General features: G+C 38.3%; 1 protein-coding gene across 1 annotated transcript; it reads left to right on the top strand.

Annotated features, from left to right (window-relative positions):
* Positions 1 to 627: 627 nt before the first annotated feature.
* On the top strand, positions 628 to 4,487 carry LOC112030923 (zinc finger CCCH domain-containing protein 43). The gene is made up of 4 exons (XM_065780255.1): positions 628 to 1,363; positions 2,322 to 2,387; positions 3,759 to 3,878; positions 4,122 to 4,487. Exons 1-4 carry the CDS (start codon positions 755 to 757, stop codon positions 4,470 to 4,472), a joined length of 1,146 nt encoding a protein of 381 aa, XP_065636327.1. The 5' UTR covers positions 628 to 754; the 3' UTR covers positions 4,473 to 4,487.
* The last annotated feature ends 9,376 nt before the right edge of the window (positions 4,488 to 13,863 follow it).

Here is a 13,863-nt window from a genome sequence, read left to right as displayed (position 1 = left end):
ACATATTAACTGATTGTAAAAATAGTTTGTGCCAATAACATTACTTTCTTTCTTTTCCATTAAATTAAATTCATATTCAATGATTATTAAATTAAGGAAAAAGTTAACTAACATTATAATAACTTATAAAGACATTAGTTTAAGAATTTTTTTAGAATTTTTTTATTAAAAAAGAAAAGAAAAATTAATTTTTTTTGACAATTTTATACATTTCATTAAGGTAATATTAAAATTTTTATAAAATAATTCACTAACAAATGCCTTAAAAGCACTCGTTAACTAAATTCTTGACTTAAAATCCCACTTATCCTCTATCATTTACTATATCTGACAAAAGCCTAATCTGAAACCTTTTTTATTTTTATTTTTTATTGTCATTTCTTTTTGCTAACAAAATCTGACTATGAAGACCATAACTTCCCCTCAAAAAAGAAAAAAGTAAAAAAAAAAAAAAAAAGACCATAATTAATTAATTACTAACCCCCAACAAACACACACACTTTTTAAAAAAGGGAAAACACACACACACAACCCAAAAAAAAAAATTTGTAAATTTGTAATAACAATAGAGAGCAGCCATATACGTTTTCCTAAAGACCTTTGTAGTACCTTAACGTATACATTTATATACACACCAAAAGTAACACCTTTTCATACCAAAAAAAAAAAAAAGAAAAAACCCCCTTTTTTTTCTCAGTCACTCACTTTTTTCCCCAAATTTTTTTGTTAAATTAGGGTTTTGAAATGTGGAGGTATGATGGGATCTTCTGAATCAATATCAGTACCCAATTCCAATACCAATACCAAAGGTCTGGAATTAGGGTTTGATTCTTCACAATCCCCTAACCCTAATCCCGATCTGGACAACCAAACACTGCCGGATCCAAAAGTGGAGGAGCAGGAGCTCAATGAGAAGCTTGAGAGGTTGGATTTGAAGGAGGAACCGGAGTCGAAGAAGAAGAGCGAAGATGAGGAGGAGGAGGAGAAAGATGGGAGCTTTGGGTTGAAAGAGGTGGAGAGAGAGAAGAGTGATTTGAATGAAGAAGAGGAAGAGGAAGAAGAGAAGAGGGGTGGTGGGAGTGAATGGAGCTATGGAAATGAGAATGAGAATGAGGATGAGGTTGTGATTGGGATTGATAAAGTGATACTGGAAAGTGGCGGCGGTGGTGGTGGTGGTAGTGGTGGTAGTGGTAGTGGTGATGAGGGGGAGAAGAAGGGTGAGAGAAATGGTAGTGGAAAGAAGTTTCAGTACCAGTTTCCGGTGAGACCCGAGGCTGAAGATTGCTCATTTTATTTGAAGACTGGGACTTGTAAGTTTGGATCCAATTGCAGGTTCAATCATCCTGTTAAAAGGAAAAACCAGGTATATGTTGTAAAACTCTATGCGGATACTATATGTGTTTTTATGTATGTATATATGTGTGTGCGAATTGAGAATAAGGCTGCCTACCATGAACTCTCCCAAACCCTGTAAAAAGCAAGAGCTTTGTGCACTGGGTACGACCCATTTAGGCATGTATGTGTATATGTGTGTTTATTGGTCTATGGTGTTGTTTTAGCAATGTGTGGAACTTTGTGTTTGTGGGGGATGTGTTCAATGGTGTGTTGAGTTATGATGATGATGATGATGATTTTTTTTTTTTTTTTTGGTGAGAGGATGTGTACTTATAATCTTATATAATAATAACATTACTTTACTACACTCTGCAATACTTCACACACACACATACAGGAATGTATATATTTCTATGATTGTGTTTATTTGTCTAAATTGTTGTTTTTGCAAAAGGGTAAGGTGGATTTGTGTTGTGGATTTGTGGAACTTTGTGTTTGTTTGTGGGCAAGTGTTAGATGGTGTGTTGAGTTATGATGATGACAATCATTTTGTGAGGAGGACTGTGTACTGGTTTGGCGATGGGGAGTTCTATTTATGTTTGAGAGGAGAATGGTATTGCAGTGGACAGGAAGTGGGGGGTGGTTGTGATATATTTTTTGGTTGCTAATTTGTTGTTGTTGTGATATTGGGGATTCTGGTGGGTTGGATTTTTGTATGATAGTGCTTTTTAGGGTTGAGTTAGTTTTGAGGGAAATTAGTTTTGTTTCTGATTTTTTTTTTATAGGATTGCATTTTCTTCTTTATTGAAATTTAAAGGAGGGAATTTGTAGAATGACCTTTTTTTTTTGAATGGATGGAATATTTGTCAAAATTAATGGTAGTGGGTATATTAGGGTTTTAACTTTCAAGTGGCACTTTTCTTTTTCTATTTTTATATAGTGCTGATTTTTTGTTTTTGGGTATTTTTTATTTTATCAATTTGAAGGCTATTAAGGACAAGGTGAAGGAAAAAGAAGAACTCGCTGAGAGGCCGGGCCAGTTGGAATGCAAGGTTCTTATTATTGTTATTATGGTTCTCACAAACATCTTTACGAGTTGATTTTAACAGGAATTTTTTAATATGCGTCATATCTTCCATGACTTATTTTTAAAATTGTTTCAAATATTTGTGTACTAATTTTATTCCCTAGATAGACTTCATTGATGGATTTTTACTATTGTATATATGATTCTTTGCATTTGACCCTAGATAGTTAGAATATTACTGATTCAATTAATTTGGCATTGCCAATAGGTCAATAGGGTCCTACCATAGTGAGTAAAAACTTAAGGCATCTACAAGGGAGGGGTGGGTACTTCAGTTTGAATTTTTACTTTGGAAAAACTAATCGGGCTGCTTCGAATTTTATTTGTTTATCCTTGATTTTGATGATTTTGGATTGTTATAATGTTGTTGATGTATGTCAAGAATTAAGATAATAGTTTATCTGTATGATGCTGATGTATGTCAAGAATTAGGATATTAGTTTATCTGTAACTTTGTGATATGTATCAAATTATAGTAAGTCATTCCCTTGTAGAAATCTGAACGTAAAATCTATACCTACATCACCCACCCGTTTGATCTAAAGCTTAGAGGTAGTAACAGGTAGAGAATTTCCAAGTTCTTGATAATTAAAGGTTATTGATAATTTAGTCTGGGTCTGGGTCATTGATAATTAAAGGCCAAGTTCTTGAGAATTTCCAAGTTCTTTTAGGTTGCGTTTGGGATATGAGAAAAAGTTAGCTTATTTTTGCTCCTAAAGTGGGTCCCGTTGCTCCAAAAGTCAGCTTTTAGTTTTTTTTTTTTTTTCTACATACTTTCAGCAAAAAGTTTTCAGTTTCAACAAAATAAGCGGTTGCCAAATGGACTCTTAGTCTCCTGTGGAATTGCAGTTTTTTTTCCCTAGCGATAATTATATGGGGATTGTAATACTGAGAAATAAATATTCTTTACTTATTAAAAGTGAAAAAGAAGAAGGAAAATTGTGATTGTAGTTTCTGTATGGAAGATCTGTCATCCGTTTGAATATGGGTCTGGGTCATTTAATAGCCCACACACAATCTCTTTTAATGTGCAATGTTGTTCAAGTTAGCTGTTTATATATTACATGGAAGATGACTTAACAAAAAAAAAAAAATATATATATATATATATGTATTACATGGAAGATAATTTTGTTAGATAATAAATCTTAAGTGACTATTTAGCCACATTTTAATTTGATGTGTTGTTTTCAGGAAAGTACTTATTCCTTTGTGAAAGAGTATGAGACACACATTTTCTCTCTTTGTTTATGATATGACTAACTATGTGCTATCTGCATAGTGTACTAATAACAGGTTTTGTTGTCTTATAATTCTTCTCTTGAGCTTGTTTCAGTATTACTTGAGGTCAGGGGGATGTAAGTTTGGAAAGGCTTGTAGATACAATCACACAAGAGGCAAAACGACGGGAAGCACATTTCTAGAGCTTAACTTTCTGGGCTTGCCAATCCGACCGGTATTACTTCTGTCTATATTATGAATTCTTGATTAATCTTTGTACATCCCTTTTATATGTTATTTTAAATCATCTCTCAAGCTATTATAAGCCCTAAGAGGTAGCACAATCGGCTGAGGACTTAGAGTGGAGGTCACTAGTTCGAATTTCCGCTTCCCTTGGGGCCAAAACTTATTAAAAGAAAAAAAGCTGAAAATTATCTTTAGTCAATATCCCTATCAATGTCATTATAATTCATCACAGGGAGAGAAAGAGTGCCCCTACTATATGCGTACTGGCTCCTGCAAGTATGGAGCAAACTGCAAGTTTAATCATCCCGACCCTACAGCTGTGGCAGGAGGTGACCCCTCTTCAGGATTTGGTAATGGCGGATCTGTTTCATTAGGTGCTTCCCAATCATCTGTGACATCCTGGTCTCCGCCAAGAGCAATGAATGAAAACTCTCCCTTTGTGCCAGTGGTGCTTTCACCTACGCCAGGAGTTCCGCCCCAAAACTCTGATTGGAATGGGTATCAGGTACTTCATAATTTGAGTAACTTTTTCATGACTTTAATCTGGCAATTATTTTTTGGTTTCCTGCTAAATATCATGTAACAATTTCTTGTATGTCAAACTTCTTAATACAATATTTTTATCCTATAATCCTAATCAACTAAATTATGGTCCTTGCAATGTCCCCTATCTTTCTGGTCAAATTTGTACTGCAATCAGTGCCCAAGCTAGTTTTAATAGATGTTTTTCATGACTGCTGAGACATTGGATTTGTAACTTTTTGGGCCCATCACAAATCCTGCAGTGTGTCTTTCTTTAACTAAATTGAAGTTGAGCTTTAAATTCTGGTTCTTTTGACAGGAGCATGATAGTCTGTTCTATCAATGCATAAAACTAGTAGGTTACCAGCCCTGTTGTTGTCCAGCTTAGTTGAGTATAGCTGATTATAGGCTGTTGGGTTCAGATATTAATTGTGAAGCAGCTCAATTTTTTATATTTTTTTTATTTAGATGATTGCTCAAGTAAAAGAAGTGTTTAAAGGCATTTGAGTAGTATATAGATGACAAAAAGGTGAACATATTCATTTGTCATTTTTGTATCCTTCAAGTGACTTAAGTTAACCAGTTACTATTTTTTTTTATCTATTATAGTTGTGCTTTATGGTTTGTGCCTCATTTTCTTANTGCTCTGCACCTGGCTAAGCACCAACTTGGAATCCAAGTAGACCACAACTTCCTGCGCCGTTGTATCTAGAACAACTCTCAATCCAGCGAGTAAGGCTTCATACTCAGCTTTGTTGTTGGAGGCCCTAAATTCCAACTTGAAAGAATGTTCCAACCTTATCCCTTCTGGAGTGATGATAAGGATCTCGACCCCTACCCCCCATTGCACTCGAAGTACCATCCACAAATATCTTCCACGGGCAACAGTCCACATGACAAATTACCTCCATCTCTTTTCTTAGGAAAAATTCCTCAACAAAATCAACAAGAACTTGGCCTTTCACCGACAGTCCACAAATCTCTTCAACAGTGACTATAAGGGATACTTGATCAACACATAGACAGTGTGAGCTTAAAAATAATGCGGCAGCTTCCTCGTAATGTGCACTAGTGCTAACACCAACTTCTCTAGGGTAGGTAACTTGTCTCAGTGTTGACTAGGGTCTTGCTTATATAGTACATAGGTTGTTGCACTCCTCGATCTCTCAGGAGCATAGCACTCACAGCGTGTTCCGACATTGAGAGGTACATGAATAAATCATCCCCGGGCTCTGTGGCCGTCAACATAGGTGCTCGCATTAAATATTCCTTTAATTCCTGAAAAGTCTTTTTACACTCCTTATTCCACTGGAATCCCTTCCACTTCTTCAAGAGTTGATAAAATGGTCGGCAACAATTGGCAGACTTGGAAATGAACCGGTTAAGGGCAACTAACATGCCGGTCAGGACTTGGACTTCCTTCGGATTACTCAGTGGCTTGATAGTTAGCGTCAGGTGAAATAAATGTTGTTTTCTCCTGATCCTCGGCAGCTAGGACGATTTGATGATAACCCTAAAAAGCATCCAGAAAGCTCATCCTTGGGTGTCCATATGTGGCATCTACTAGCTAATCAATCTTCGGCATAGGAAACGGGTCCTTCAGACATGCTCGGTTGAGGTCAGTGAAGTCAACACAAATCCTTCATTTGCCATTTTTCTTTTTTACCACCACGATATTCGCAAGCCACTCTGAAAAAAATCTCCTTTATTGCCCTTGCTCTTTTTAATCTCTAAACTTCTTGCCTAATTACTTCGACGTGCTCCTTAGCCGATCTCCTCGATTTTTGCTTCTTGGGGGATATAAGGGGTCCAAGTTGAGCTTGTGAACTACGAATTAGGGATCCACCCCAGGCACCTCATACAGGCTTCAAGTGAACACGTCCACATTCTGCATAAGGAATAGCTAGGGATGGCAATTTATATCCGACCCGCGGATATCTAGTCCCGCCCGACCCTAATGGGTCGGATTTTACCCGACCTGATAAATTATAGGGTAGGGTATGGGTTTAAAAAAAAAAAAAAAAAAACCCCGAAGCTGGTCTGAGTCGGGTCTGGGTTTTTGCAAAAACTCGACCCGAACCCAGACCCGACCCGACCTGACCCGTTTATATGTGTGTTAAAAATACTAAAATACCCCCATGTATATATAAGTAAAAAAAAAAAAAAAAAAAACCCTAATCCCATTTCACACAACACAATCACTCAGCCCAGCTGCCCCTACTCACTTTCTCCTCTCCCACTCTCACTCGGTCACTCCCTCTCACTCACCCCCAACCAATCTCTTTTCACATCAGGTGCAGCAGCAGATTCAATTCGAAGACTATCCAGAATGACCTGGCCAACCTGAGTGCAGTTATTACTTAAATGTGAAGTCGCCCCCATGTGCTCTTAGCGACAAGGGCCATCCTCTGAGATCTGTAAGTTTATTCGTCTGGGCTGTACTTTTGTGAAAGAATTTGAAAACTGGGAAGTAGTTTCAAATTTCTCTCCCCACTAAATGGAGCCAAAATCTAGTATGATTTTGAAAAAATGATAGGAAGTTTCATACTGTTTTTTAATACTTGTCCCTTCTGGAAATTTTCTCATGTAATTTCTATTCCCTAATTAGTTCCTATAATGATTTTTTTTTCTTTGAAATCCAGGAGTAGAATCACATTATAGTCTTTATGGCATTTGCAATTTCAGGCTGGCTTTTAAATTTGACCATCCGATAGATCCACCTTCTTCACCTATCACTGGAGTTGATTAGCATTCTTCCTATGGTATCTCTGTAACTACAAAAAATGCTAGAGTGGCTGGGAGTGGAAGTGGAATTGAATTTGGGCTTCAAATTTTTTTTTTCCCTGTTGGGCCATGATTTGGGCCGCAGATTAGGCCCAAATTTTGTTGCCCTAAACGGGGCTTGCGGGACTCGGCGGGGCGGATCTGGGCCCCAAGAAAAAAATCCGTTTAATAAATGGGCTTGGTTTGAGCCGCGGGTCAGGTCCAGGTATGAAAAAACCTAGCCCGAACCCGACCCATTGCCATTCCTAAGAATAGTAGTGTCTCAACCCTCTCTTTGTTCTCCATACATGCTCCTATTAGAAAACTCTTATCATCATTCGGAAATATTTTTACTCTCACCAAGTCCTCGGCACAGCTAGCCCCCGCTCCCACTAGGGGTTTCTGTAATTGCTACGAGGAAGCCTCCTCGGTTGATTCCTTTTGTTTGATTCCCTGGCCAACTGCAGCTACCAAGCACTGCCTGGCCACTTCCTGGATTCCCCTCACTATGGCAATGCCCCGCTTCGTGTAGAATTTGACCTTCACATGCATGGTGGATGGTATTGCCCCCATTGTCTGAATCCATGGCCTTTCTAAGATCGCCGTATAAGGGGAAAACAAAGCGACCACTATGAATGTTACCATCGCCTCTTTGCCTTCCATATTCATAGGAAGTGAGATCTGCCCTTCTGGGATCACCATTCGGCCATCAAACCGCATCAGCGACGTATCATACTTGAACAAATATTCCTTCTTCAAGCCAAGCCCCCTATACAGGTCAGGATACATTACCTCAGCTCCACTCCCCTGATCTATCATTACCCTTCTTTGCTATGAAACCATTTATCTCGGCCGTAACCACCAAAGCATCATCGTGTGGTTAAATCGTGCCCTCTAGATCATTGTCATTAAAGGCGATGGGCTCCCAAGCATACCTTAACTTCTTCTCAGAGGGTTAATCAGGTTGATCACCCGTACAACTTTCCGCCAGTACCACAGCTAGTACCCCCCTTCTGCTGGAAACTTGAGGGCCTCTTAGAGTTGCGTGGATGACTTTTATCACTCCCAATGGGGGTGGGGGAGGATTCCCTCATGGCCATGCGCCCTGCTCGGCTTCTTAGCCCCTTGGGTTCGTCACAAATTCTTTTAAGTACCCCGCCTTCACCAACTATTCTAGATGATCTTTTAACACCCTACACTACTCAGTGGTATGCCCCTTATTTTTATGGTAATTACGATAGAAGTTTTGATTCCTCCTAGACAGGTCTCCCCCCATCTTGTTCAGCCACCGAAAATATGGTTCATTCTTGATATGATCCACAATCCTGTGCACCAATTCCTTAAAGGCTACATTCACCTCTCCCATTTATGGCCCCGACTCTTGAATCCTCAAATCCTTCCAGAGCCTGGATTGTAAACCGATATGCCGAGGATGATTTATGACTAGGGCCTTGCCCTTGCTCTATAACCGATCATCTTCCAAACATTTATATTCTTCGATACGTCTCATCAACTGCCTCATATCCTCGTGAGGCCTCCTCGTCAATGATTCCCATAGTCTGGAATCCTCGGGCAACCCTATCAAAAAAGTACTTGCCACAATTTTTTCATTACCTCTGCCAATCTCATTGTACAATTCCCAGTACCGGTTAGCGTAGCTGTAGAGGGTTTCCCCAGCCCCCATTTTCATTGATAACAACGCATCCATGGGCTACAGAACTCGGCTGCAAGTCATAAACCATACACCAAACTCTTGAATCAATTCAAAAAAAATCTGAATCGAGCCCTTCCTTAATCCATTGAACTATCTCAAAGTGGTAGGGTTGAGGCTCGAGGGAAACACTTTACACATCAGTGAATTGTTATGAGTATGCAAAGACATCATTTGAATATAATGGCTTACATGGTCTATCGGGTTCGTCTTTACATCGTAGAATTGAACGGCAGTCGTGTAAATCTGCTCGGCATGGGTGCCCTTTCAATGTCCCTCGAAAATAGTGATTGGGCAGCTAAGCATAATGCGCGGCTCATAGCGTCCATGGCTGCATTCCAAGGTTACCTCTCCTCTAGGGAAATTGAATCCCAGTTTACATATTCCCGTGAGCGATTCCGGTGCTAATGAGAACCGGATTGATGGGACCCTGTTCCATGATGATCCCCGACACTAGTTGACCTTTCCCTTCACTCCCCGTGGTCCCTTCTCTGTCGCCTACTTGTCGCTTGCAACTCCAAATCCCTCACCAACCTACGAAGATGTTCAAGTTCCTCGTCCCTTTGGTCAAGCTCTTCATCCCTTCTGTTGAAGTGATCACGCCCTGAGGAATCGGACATTGTCTGATACGTTTGAAATGACCCTTCTCCAAGGTCGGACTGCCCTGCCTCTTCATATTGCCTATCTTCACATCCCTTCTACCTTCTTTCCTACTAGGTGGAGCCCCGAGAAGACCTCCCTGAGCCACTTTTAGCAAAACCCCCCGATTGACCTCTAGACATTTTCCGGTTCCTGCCCCAAAGAACCACAGCTTCGTAAGAGATTCCCACAAACGGCACCAATTGTGTGTACCCAAAATATGGCTATTGGGCTTAATCTCTACTTATGCTCACAATCTATTTGTTTGTGGACTTTTGGGTTTTCTACTGTGGGTGGTCCTATGCTCGAAGCCCAGGGACACTTCTGTTTCCACAAATCCCTCTCTTTACCTCATAGGATCACTATCTTCTTTCTTAGAATAGTTGCCCTCTTCTTTCCAGAATTGCCAAGCCCCTATTCCTCATTCTCTTCCCCTATTTATAGGCTTGGATAAGTGGAGGTGTCATGATTACTTCCCCTCACTAGTGCGAATGGAGGACCAATTCCATCACTTTAAAGTGGATGCTTTGTTGGGAAAGGTGGGTGTGGCATTGGAACTGATTCCCACCTTCAAAAGCCCACTCGGCAACAATGTTCTCAAAGGCACTACCGGGCAACTGAGGGCAGGGTGTCCCCTAACCGACCAGGTGAGAAGTGATCCCGGGGGGGGGGGTGTGAGCGATTCCGGTGCTAATGAGAACCGGATTGATGGGACCCTGTTCCATGATGATCCCCGACACTAGTTGACCTTTCCCTTCACTCCCCGTGGTCCCTTCTCTGTCGCCTACTTGTCGCTTGCAACTCCAAATCCCTCACCAACCTACGAAGATGTTCAAGTTCCTCGTCCCTTTGGTCAAGCTCTTCATCCCTTCTGTTGAAGTGATCACGCCCTGAGGAATCGGACATTGTCTGATACGTTTGAAATGACCCTTCTCCAAGGTCGGACTGCCCTGCCTCTTCATATTGCCTATCTTCACATCCCTTCTACCTTCTTTCCTACTAGGTGGAGCCCCGAGAAGACCTCCCTGAGCCACTTTTAGCAAAACCCCCCGATTGACCTCTAGACATTTTCCGGTTCCTGCCCCAAAGAACCACAGCTTCGTAAGAGATTCCCACAAACGGCACCAATTGTGTGTACCCAAAATATGGCTATTGGGCTTAATCTCTACTTATGCTCACAATCTATTTGTTTGTGGACTTTTGGGTTTTCTACTGTGGGTGGTCCTATGCTCGAAGCCCAGGGACACTTCTGTTTCCACAAATCCCTCTCTTTACCTCATAGGATCACTATCTTCTTTCTTAGAATAGTTGCCCTCTTCTTTCCAGAATTGCCAAGCCCCTATTCCTCATTCTCTTCCCCTATTTATAGGCTTGGATAAGTGGAGGTGTCATGATTACTTCCCCTCACTAGTGCGAATGGAGGACCAATTCCATCACTTTAAAGTGGATGCTTTGTCGGGAAAGGTGGGTGTGGCATTGGAACTGATTCCCACCTTCAAAAGCCCACTCGGCAACAATGTTCTCAAAGGCACTACCGGGCAACTGAGGGCAGGGTGTCCCCTAACCGACCAGGTGAGAAGTGATCCCGGGGGGGGGGGTGTTTGCTTGAGGTATTCAGGCTAGCGTGGTCCCATTCCAGTTCTTGGGCTCAAATTGGGCCCTGAGATGTCTAGATCGAGACTAAAAGTCCAAAAATGGGGACAAGGTCACATAACATACAATGAGGCTTCGGCTTAAGGCCTGTGGGACCAGAGGCCCAGCCCTGTACAATTTTATTTGAGGATGTATTGCTAGAAAGGAAATTCTACTTAAGTTTGTGAAGTCACATGATTAGGATGCAGATATCTTCACCAAGCCACTAAACTATGACACATTCTACAAGATGCAAGCCTAATTTGTGGTGATCAAAAATTAAGTTTAAATGGAGGTGTTGAAAGTTAAACTTGAATTATGTTATGAAAATCTATTTTATTCATGAAATGAGTTAGTTGAATAGTTATAGATACACAAAATAATGAGGCAAGTTTACGTGATAAATGTATAGAGAGTTTTTTTTTGGAGTTATATAATAAACATAAGGAAAGTTATGGTTGGACATGCAGTATATATACCTCATGCATCCGTCAATTTAGAAAAAGTGTGAATAAAGAGAAGTACAATTATTTAAGAGTTTTATTACTCTCCTTAAAGGAAGAGTTTTTTTTTTTTTTCCCTGAATTTTAGAAATATCCCGCCTATAGAACTTCAAAACAAGTAGCAGCTACATATTTTCGTTAAACCCTTCAAGGTAAGAATTGAAAACTGTTTATTTGGTTTACCCAAAAAAAAACTGTTTTTTTCTTTTTCCTTTCCCTTTTCTTTAGACAGAAACCATAAGATTTTGCAGTACATTTTCATTTCTTGATTTGATGCTACATAGTACAATTTTTTAAATTATTTTTTTCTTTTTTAATGCTACATAGTAATATTTTTTAAATCACTTATTTGGTTTGTTCAGTAAAGGATCTTTATTTTGAGCAGTTGGGTCTCTCACTCTCTCTCACGAACACCTTAGAAATCATAAAATCATAGTGAATGCATGAACAAAACGATCGAGGAATGGACAATGACATGTTTTTCTATAGATAGAAAAAGGGTTTTTCTCTAGTAAAAAACAAGAGAAAATAAAAAGGGTTTTTCTATAAGTAGAAAGAAGTGCAAGAGAGGAAGAGAGATTGAAACCTTGAGCTGGCGCATTCAAAGAGCTTTCCTGTCGCAGAAAAGACCATGAGACCAATTTCAGCATCGCAGAGAGTAGAGAGCTCAAAAGCTTTCTTCAAAGTTCAAACCAAATTATTAGCCCAACTTTGTATTCCAGAAATAGAAATTATTTGCATACAAAGATGTGAGAGAGAGAAGAAAAGAGATATGTAGAGAATGGAAAAAAACATTACACACATTTTCTAACACACATTTTAACACACTTTTTCATCTATACGTAAATCAAAAACACCCAAACAACATTATTTAAACTCCTCTATTAAATGGCCCTAAAATGTTATGGTTTCGGAATGGTAAAGACTATAGAGAAATAAAATGAAATCTATGTATTATTGTACGGAAGAGGAATATTGTCTTTGATAGAAGTTTAACCTAAGTATCAGATCAAAAATATAACAAATCGAACTGCACTTGCTTTTTTTTCTTTTTTTCCTTTTTATGAAAAAAAAACCGCACTTACTCAACCAATAAAAGATGGAAAAATATAATATTTACCAAAAACATTATATATAAAATATAACAAATCAAGCTGCACTTGCTTTTTCTTTTCTTTTCTTTTTTCATGAAAAAAACTGTACTTACTCTACCTATAAAAAATAAAATAAAATAAAATCTGAGCAGGGGTGTACCCTACAGGCCTACACAGTCCGCATAACTAATAAAAGTTTTGTTTCTTAAAAAAAAAAAAATAAATAAATAAATAAAAAAACTGTTGTATGGCATGGAAGCACACTAGCTTAATTTTAACTTGAATTTACATTCTCAAAAATTATATATTAAAGATATTTTCTTAATTCTTTTTAATGTTACATCGTAATTTGAAGATGAACAAGACCATAATAAAAGTTAAATTATAATTGTTATCTATTCTTATTTTTGTTTCTATATATATATATATATTTAGAAAGACTATATATATTATTTAAGTTTCTTTATTTACTCTTTTGAAAAAAAAAAAACAAAAAAAGTTCCTTTATTTACATTTGAATCTAATTTTTCCTGTCATCAAAAAAAAAAAAAAAAAAAAGAATCTAGTTTTTCCATCTATCTCCGCTTGATTGACAGAAAAATTACGTCATTTTTCGGAAGAATTACATTGAAAACATATATAATTTAAATGACTGAATTATAAAAAAAATTAAAACTATAAGAACAAAATTGAAAACTAGTTAAGTTTAAATGATGCAATTTGTATTTAGTCTTTTAAAAAGTTAGGTCAAGTCTTCAAGAGCCTAATGAGTAACTAATATTACCCAATTCTTTCATAGAGGAGAATTTAAATTCAAATCTCTCTCTCTCTCTCTCTCTCTCTCTCTCTCTCACACACACACACACACACATAGAGTTGGGTTCAAATTACAGTTAGTGTAATTTTAAGTAATGTTACACCGTTCAATAACTTGTTAAGGAATTTATATTTTGAAAATTCCATTGTCAGATTACATTTTCTATATGTTCTAAACATGCATGCCAATTTTCATACCAATCGGATATTATTTGTCATTCAATTCATAAACTCGTCTTTTATACATTATTTTAAACTATTAAAACTTGAATTTATACAATTGATAGAGACGTG

Source organism: Quercus suber, unplaced genomic scaffold, assembly GCF_002906115.3.
Source record: "Quercus suber isolate HL8 unplaced genomic scaffold, Cork oak 2.0 scaffold_229, whole genome shotgun sequence".
In the NCBI taxonomy this organism is placed as follows: domain Eukaryota; kingdom Viridiplantae; phylum Streptophyta; class Magnoliopsida; order Fagales; family Fagaceae; genus Quercus; species Quercus suber.
The sequence above is the reverse complement of the archived record's forward strand: the minus strand, read 5'-3'. Positions and strand labels throughout refer to the sequence as shown.

Bases quoted from the DNA above. Each gene is read 5' to 3' on its own strand.
- LOC112030923 (XM_065780255.1), top strand. From the start codon at position 755: ATGATGGGATCTTCTGAATCAATATCAGTACCCAATTCCAATACCAAT. The intron at 2,388-3,758 runs GTTCTTATTATT...AGCTTGTTTCAG, and splicing joins CGGGCCAGTTGGAATGCAAG to TATTACTTGAGGTCAGGGGG. The intron at 3,879-4,121 runs GTATTACTTCTG...AATTCATCACAG, and splicing joins TGGGCTTGCCAATCCGACCG to GGAGAGAAAGAGTGCCCCTA.